At 64.3% G+C, this 6952-nt stretch overlaps 2 protein-coding genes across 2 annotated transcripts in view; one reads left to right on the forward strand and one right to left on the reverse strand.

Moving 5' to 3' along the window:
• LOC102383886 (paired box protein Pax-8) overlaps positions 1 to 1794 on the forward strand; it is a gene marked incomplete at its 5' end in the record, with an annotated part of 4440 nt that extends 2646 nt beyond the window's left edge. The window contains 3 exons of the mRNA XM_025212827.1: positions 386 to 860; positions 1128 to 1211; positions 1474 to 1794. Coding sequence (XP_025068612.1) covers positions 386 to 860; positions 1128 to 1211; positions 1474 to 1547 — 633 coding nt within the window. The remainder of the gene's footprint in view (positions 1 to 385; positions 861 to 1127; positions 1212 to 1473) is intronic.
• Positions 1795 to 1856: 62 nt separating this feature from the next.
• LOC102376896 (PH and SEC7 domain-containing protein 4) overlaps positions 1857 to 6952 on the reverse strand; it is an 11338-nt gene continuing 6242 nt past the window's right edge. Inside the window, 7 exon segments of the mRNA XM_014523427.2 lie at positions 1857 to 3664; positions 4278 to 4421; positions 4783 to 4846; positions 4848 to 4919; positions 5033 to 5178; positions 5560 to 5630; positions 6234 to 6379. Of these exon segments, the coding sequence (XP_014378913.1) occupies positions 3422 to 3664; positions 4278 to 4421; positions 4783 to 4846; positions 4848 to 4919; positions 5033 to 5178; positions 5560 to 5630; positions 6234 to 6379 (886 nt within the window). The 3' untranslated portion in view covers positions 1857 to 3421.

The following is a 6952-nucleotide window of genomic DNA, read 5'->3' on the forward strand; positions in this document are numbered from 1 at the left end:
CCATCCCCAGGGAAGGGCCCTGGGTGAGTGGATCCCTGGTGGTAGGGGGGATCCATAAATGGGTGGATCCCTGGGGGGATGGGTCTCCAGGAGGGGAGAATCTCTAGGTGGGTGTGTCTCTGAGTTGGTGGATCCCCAATGCATGGATCCCCCTGGTGGGTAGATTCCCTGGGTGGGTGGATCCTGGGTGGGTGTGCCCTTACTTGTGGGGGATCCTTGGTTGTGGGGGTGGGGTCATTGGACAAGTGGATCCCAAGTCATTAGATTCCTGGGTGGGTGGATCCTGGCTTGGGGGGGTGTTACCTGGGTAGGTGGGTGGATCCCAAGTGAATGGGTCCATGAGTGGGTGGTTCCCTGGTTGTGGGAGAGGGGGTTCCTTGTTTAGATGCATCCCAAGCAATCGGATCCCTGGGTGGATGGATCCTGGGTGGGTGAATTCCAAGCCACTGGATCCCCAGATGGATGGATTCCTGGTTGTGTGTGGGAGTCCTGGCTGGGTAGATCTCTGGGCAGAAACCACTGGATCCTCAGGTGGGTGGATCCCTGGTTGTGGGAAGCCCTGGGCAGGTGGATGCCAAGCAACTGGATCCCCAGGCAGGTGGATCCCTGCCTACTTGTTAGGATAGATTCTTGCTGTGGGGGCTGTTCCCAGGCAGGGAGGTCCCAGATGGGTGCTTCCCTCTGCCAGGCTGGTGGGTTCAGCGAGGTTTGGGGGCTTTTGGGGGTGCCCCCTGCCCCATCTTACCCCTGTCCCCCCGCAGGGCGTGAGCTGGGGGGCCCCACCCTGCCCGGGTACCCACCCCCTATGCCCAGCAGCGGCCAGGGCAGCTTGGCCCCCGCCATCGCCGCCATGGTGGCAGGTAGGGCCCAGCCCAGGGTTCCCAGCTGAGGGGGCCGTGGGGCAGGGCTGGGGGGCCCCGGATACCTGGGTTTCTGGCTCACCCCTGGGTGGGGAGCGGAGTCATGGTGGGGGCTAGGAAACCTGGACACCTGCGTTCTCTCTGGGGCTAGTGGCCCTTTGCAGGGGGGGAGGGGGGAGGAGCCAGGACACCTGGGTTCTTTGCCCCCTGCAGGGGTGGGGTGCGCAGCCCTACCCTTTGCCCTGAGGTCCATGCCCCACCCCTTAGGCAGTGAGTACCCCGCTGGTGCCTACAGCCACCCGCCCTACAGCTACAGTGAGGCCTGGCGCTTCCCTGGGCCTGGCCTACTTGGTGAGTGCCCCGGACCCACCTGGATTCCCTCCCAGCTCTGGGGTGGCGGGAGCGGGGTGGGGGAGTGAGAGCTGGGAACCTGGATGCCTGCGTTCTCACCCTCGCCCTCTGGCCCAATGCCTCAGTTTCCCCCGATCTGCCACGGAGGGAACTCAGGCATCCTGCACCCTCAGAGACGGGGCACCCGGACACCTGGGTTCCTTGGGGCAATTGGGGGGGTACAAATCCCTGCCCCTCCCCTAACGGCCCCCCGCCCTCCCAGGCTCCCCGTACTACTACAGCTCGGCTGCCCGCGCCCCTGCACCCCCGCCTGCCACTGCTTATGACCAGCTGTAGCACTTGGAGCTGCACTGCTGGGGGGCCCAGAAGACTGGGGGCGTCAGGGCTGGGAGCCCAGACGCCTGAGTTCTCTCCTTGCGGTGGCGGGGTGAGCAGGGGAAACTGAGGCACAGAGGATGAGAACCCATGTGTCCTGCCCATCCCAACCCCATGCTGGAGCCCCGCCCCCTTCTGTCCCAGGGCGGGGCTTGGCTGGCCCTGCCCCCAAGCATATGGGATGCTGAATAAAGGCTTTTTCCCTTCATCCTGCCTGTGCTGCCTGTGCTGGGGGTGGGGCTTGGAGGGAAGGGTTTGGATGAAATAGGAGGAGGGGCTTGGGGAGGTGGGGAAAGGTATGGCTTTAGTGGCTCTGGAGGCACAGGGCGAGGGGGGTTGCGTCCTGCGTGTCTGGGTTCTCTGCCCAGATCCAGAGGGGCAATGCAGTCCAGGGAGGGGATGAGTTGGGGGTGTGGGGTGCCCATGGGAGCCCACTTGGTTTCACCTCACCTTTCAGGGAACCCTGGCATCCTCAGCCCCAACTGGGATACCTCAGCAGGCACCAGGATCTGAACTGCCCCCTGCTCCTCCCCCACCACCCAGTACAGGGCCAGATCCTGGGTCAGATCAGGGAGCTGCAGGTTGCTCCCCCCACCCCGCAGCAGCCTGGGCACAGATCCATCTATCGCACTGGTTTATTGCACTGGGGATGGGGGTGGGGAGGGGGTCGTCCCCCCTGGGGTTGACCCCCCCCCACCCCCTGCAATAGTCTCTGAGGTCAGGAAGCCAAAGGGGAGGGGCCGGGGGGCACCCCAGGGCTGGGTGCAATGCCCAGTGCCCCCTGTTGGGAGAATCTGAGTTTGCAGCCTGGGCAACAGGGTGTGGAGCAAAGCTGGATGCCCCTGGTGGCCCGAGGCTGTTAGTGCAGTCCTGTCTCGTACCATGGCTGGGGGAGGGGGGTGTCTCTGTGGGATCCCGGGGGCCCCAGTTGGTCCCAGGAGGTTTGCGGGGGGCGTTCCTGGGGTCTCTGGGAGGTCATGGGGGTTCTGGAAGCTCTATGAGAGGGATCTGGGGGGGCCCCGGGTGTTCTAGGGGGAGCTGGTGGAGTCCCTGGGAGGTCCCAGGAGGTTCTTTGAGGGGGTCCTGTGAGGGTCTCTGAAGGTCTAAGAGTGAGACCCAGAGAGTCCTAGGGAGTCCAGGGGGGTCTCTGGAAGTCCTAATTGATCCCAAAAGGTCCTGGGGGTCTTTGGGGGTCTGTGAGGTCCCAGGAGGCTCGGGGGGGCGGGGGCAGGGGTCTCTGGGATGTCCAAGAAGGTTCTGGGAGTCCCTGGGGATTTAGGGGGGTTGTGCAGAGGTCCTGGGGGATCCCTGAGGGTCTGGGGGATATCAGGGGGATCTGGGAGGGTCCCTGTTTGGTTCCAGTGAGTTCTGGGAGGGTCCTGCGGGGTTCTAGTGGGTCCTGTGAGCTCCTGGGAGGCTCAGCGGGGGTTTCTGCGAGTCTGAGGGGTCCCAGGGGGTCCTGGTTGGTCTCAAGACATCCTGGGGGGGTCTCTGGGTGATGTTCCCAGAGGTTCTGGGGGGGTGGTGTCCCTGAGGGTCTTGGTGGCACAGGCCCTGGGGGCCCCAGGAGGTCTATGGAGGATCTCCCAAAGGGTCCTAAATGGTCCCTGGGGGTCTGGGATATCCCAGTGGGTTCTGGGGGCATCCAGTTGGCCCCAGGGGGCTCTGTGGGGAGTCCCTGGGGGTCTCAAGGGTTCCTGTGGTGTCCCAGTGGATCCTGGGGTCCCAGAGGGGTCTGGAGGGTCCTGCAGTGTCCCAGTGGGTCTTGGGGGATCCCTGAGGGTCATGGGGAGTCCCAGGGAGTTCTGGGGAGTCCCTGAGGGTCCGGGGGAGGGTCAGAGCGGGGGACGGGGGCGCCGGGGGACGATGACCCGGCGCATGGTGCGGCGTTCGGACACGTTGCGCTTGACCTTGGCGGAGGCAGGGGTGGGGCGGGCGAGCGAAGGGCTGGACTGGGCCCGAGGCAGCACGGCAGGGGGTGGGGGGGGCTCCAACCGCCCCCCCCAGCCCCCGGGCCCCACCTCACCCCCTGCCAGTCGTGCCTCCAGCACCCGCACATAGGTCTCCAGCCGTCGCCGCTGTAGGGGGAACAGTGGGGGTGAGGGCCAGGCTGAGCAAGAAAGCCCCGGTGCCCCCAATACTCCCTGGTTCCTTCTCATAGCCCCGATACTGCCCAATGTCCTGATACTATTTGATATCCCATGAGCGCCCCCTAGTGGCTCAGTTCAAGTCCTTGAGGCCCTTTGGGGTGGGGAAATACCCCCACAGAGGGCTGGCCGGCCTAATCAAGCTCCCAGCACCCCTTGTCTACTACCCTTCCCAACACTGGCTGGTGGTGAATGTGTGGGCATCTGACCTCTGACCTCTCACCTTCAAAAGTCCCAGGCACATCCCTCCCCTGGCTGTACCCCTGACCTGGGACCCCTTCTTCCCCCCAAATAAAAATTTCCTAGGCACTCCCCTCCTGTCCTTATGTGTGACCCATGACCCCTCACACCCCCCTGCAAATATTCCAGGTCCCCCCCACATCTAATCTGACCCTGGGCTGAAAACTGCCCCCCAGATTGCCCCGGGGCAATTGCCAGGTGCCCCCTCCCTGGGGCTTTGCTTATGGGATAGATCCACCCCTTTCCCCCACCCAAGCTTGGGCAAAGCACCACCTAGTGCCTGCCCTGGGAGTCAGGGGGTCACCTCATACAGCAGGTAGTCCTTGCGCAGCCGGTAGTCATCCAGGCCCCGGCTCCGGCTCCGCGGCTCCGGCAGGCTTCGTTGCAGCTCACCAAGCTCAGCCACAGCCTGGGCCAGCCACGCCTCGTGGGCCCGCAGCTGCTCCTCCTGGGGGGAGCAGGAAAGGAGAGGGGTTGTATGTTGGTGGCACAGGTCTCCAGGCCTATCCATGTGTGCACCAGGCCCTGCCCACTGTAGACCAAGCCACATCCACATCTGTTCTAAGCCCCGCCCACTACAGCCAAAGCCATTCCCACACCTGCCCCAAGAAAGGTAGGCTACAGCTGAGGCTCCACCCACTGCAGCCCAAGCCATGCTCTCGCCCAAACCAGGCCCCACCCATGCCAGCCAAAGCCTTGCCCACCCCTGCCCAGGCCCCGCCCACCCAGCCTCAGGCCCTTCCCACTGCCATGTAGGCCCTGCCCACTGCCAGTAGGCAATTCCCAGGTCCTGGAGGGGTGGGTCTCACCAGGGAGCCACGGCTGGGGGCCGTGGGCAGCACGGGCCGCACGAACTTGCGCTGGGAGCCCACGGAAGGGGGGAGCCGAGAGCGCTGCTGCCACTAGGTTGATGCGGGCGACCCACGAGCTCATCTCTTCAGCGCTCCTGGTGGGGTGAGTGGAGGGTGGGTCAGGGGGCTGTGGGTCAGGAGTGAGGAGCACCAGGCAGTTGGGCAGGGGGGCTCCATGTCAGGAGTGAGGGGCACTGGGGGTACTTACGGGGCCTGGAAGAGGACGACGCGCCAGTCGGCCGTCTGTAGGCGGAAGACATGTGGGCGCTTGCTGTACTGGCTCTCGTGCTCAGCTAGGGCGTGATGCACCCCCAGTGGCTCCTCAGCCCCCTGCCCCTCCGCCTCGTTCTCCGCCTGCGGGCAGCGGGCATGGGCTCAGGCTCTGCCCCTACAGCCCAAGGCCCCGCCCCTGTCCCCCGAGCCCTGCCCTCAGCCCAACCCCCAGCCCCAAGGCGCCGCCCACATGCCCACCCACATACTTACAGCCCTGCCCCCCCACTTCAGGCCCTGCCCCCAGACCTGTAGTCCTGCCCCCACTGCAGGACCCACCACCCCCAGATGTAAGGCCCTGCCTCCATGCCCACAGTTGTGTTCCTCCCACATCAGGCCCCGCCTCCAGGCTCAAGACCTCCCCACTAATTCCCACAGTCTTGCACCCTAAAGTTCTGCCTATATCCCAGGCTCCTGCCCTAGGCTCCACCCCCAGACTCTGCCCCTCAAGCCCCACCCCCTCACCTTGAGGAAGTAGAGCTGGTTGCCCTTGAGGACGGTATAGAAGGTTTTCCAGCCTCGCCTGCCCCACGGTGCTGCAAAGGGAAGGCCATGGCTCAGGCCCACACTGCAGAGAGGCCTACCCTGGTGAAGCTGCCTGTGAGCTGGGGAGGAGTCCCCAGGACAAGGCGGGGAGTCTGCATGCCTGGGGCGTGGCCAGTCTCAGGTGCCACAGGGTGTGTGGCTTTGTGGGCTCTCCACATAGCCAAGACCTATGAGCCTACTGTGGCCAAGGCCTGCAGATAGGGCTGTGTAGCATATGAGAGTTGCCAAGGCCTGTGGAGCGTGGCCTAGTGGTAGCTGGGCGTAGCCAAGGCCTATGGGCATGGCTTCATGGCCCATGGGTGTGGCCAAGACCTGTGAGTGTGACCAAGGCCAAACGGTGTAACCTAATAACTGGACGTGGCTTCATGGCCTGTGGGCGCAACTACAGCATTTGGGCATGGCCTGGCGGTATCTGCATGTGGCCAAGGCAAATGTGCATGTGGGTCCATAACATACAGATGTGGCCAAGGCCTGTAGGCGTGGCCTAGTGGTATCCGGGCGTGGTCACATGGTATAGGGCTGTAGCAATGCAGTGTGGGCAGGGTCCCACAGCATGGGCCGGGCCACAGCAGGAGTGTGGCGGGGGGACTCACTCTTCCGGCCGTCAGCCTCAGCATGCAGCTTGCGGGCCAGTAGCCCCTGGCAGTAGGTGGGGGAATCAGGGGCGGGCACCGGGCTGGCAAGGGGATCGCTGTGCTCGGGGTTCAGCCCCGCAGCACCATCCGGCTCCTCCTCATCTCTGTGGGAACACAGCGTCCATGTTTCCCCCCCCCCCCGAGTAGTATGGACCATGCCCCCCCCCGACAAGATGGAACATGCCATCACGTACCCCCCTCCAGGGTCAGAACGGTATGGCCCAGCCTCCCTCCACAAGCACAGTGGAACAGGTCACCACCTCCTCCTGCCCGAGACAGGCTCAGAATGGTATGGCCCACGCCCACCTCCCTGCACAGCGAGGGGCAGGCTTCCACCTCCCCCTGCCCTAGGGTCAGAATGGTGCGGCCCATGCCCTCCCCTCCCCCAAACAATGAAACAGGCCATCACCTCACCTACCATGGCCAGGGTCAAAGTGGGCGGGTCCCCCCCCCAGTAAGAGTGGGACAGTTGGGGTTCTAGGTAGACTAGAAGGGTCCACCGCGCCCCCCCATCTTGAGAATGGAGCAGGCCGTGAGTCCCGCCCCCACCCTTTTGCTTAGAATGGAACAGGCCTGCCGAGGACCCAACCAACCCTTGGGTCAGAATGGAATACACCACTTCCACCCTCGCCTGTGAGAGTGGACTGGTCTGTGTCCACCCCCCTGGCTAAGATGGA

The sequence above is a fragment of the Alligator sinensis genome, unplaced genomic scaffold, assembly GCF_000455745.1.
Source record: "Alligator sinensis unplaced genomic scaffold, ASM45574v1 scaffold453_1, whole genome shotgun sequence".
Lineage (NCBI taxonomy): Eukaryota > Metazoa > Chordata > Crocodylia > Alligatoridae > Alligator > Alligator sinensis.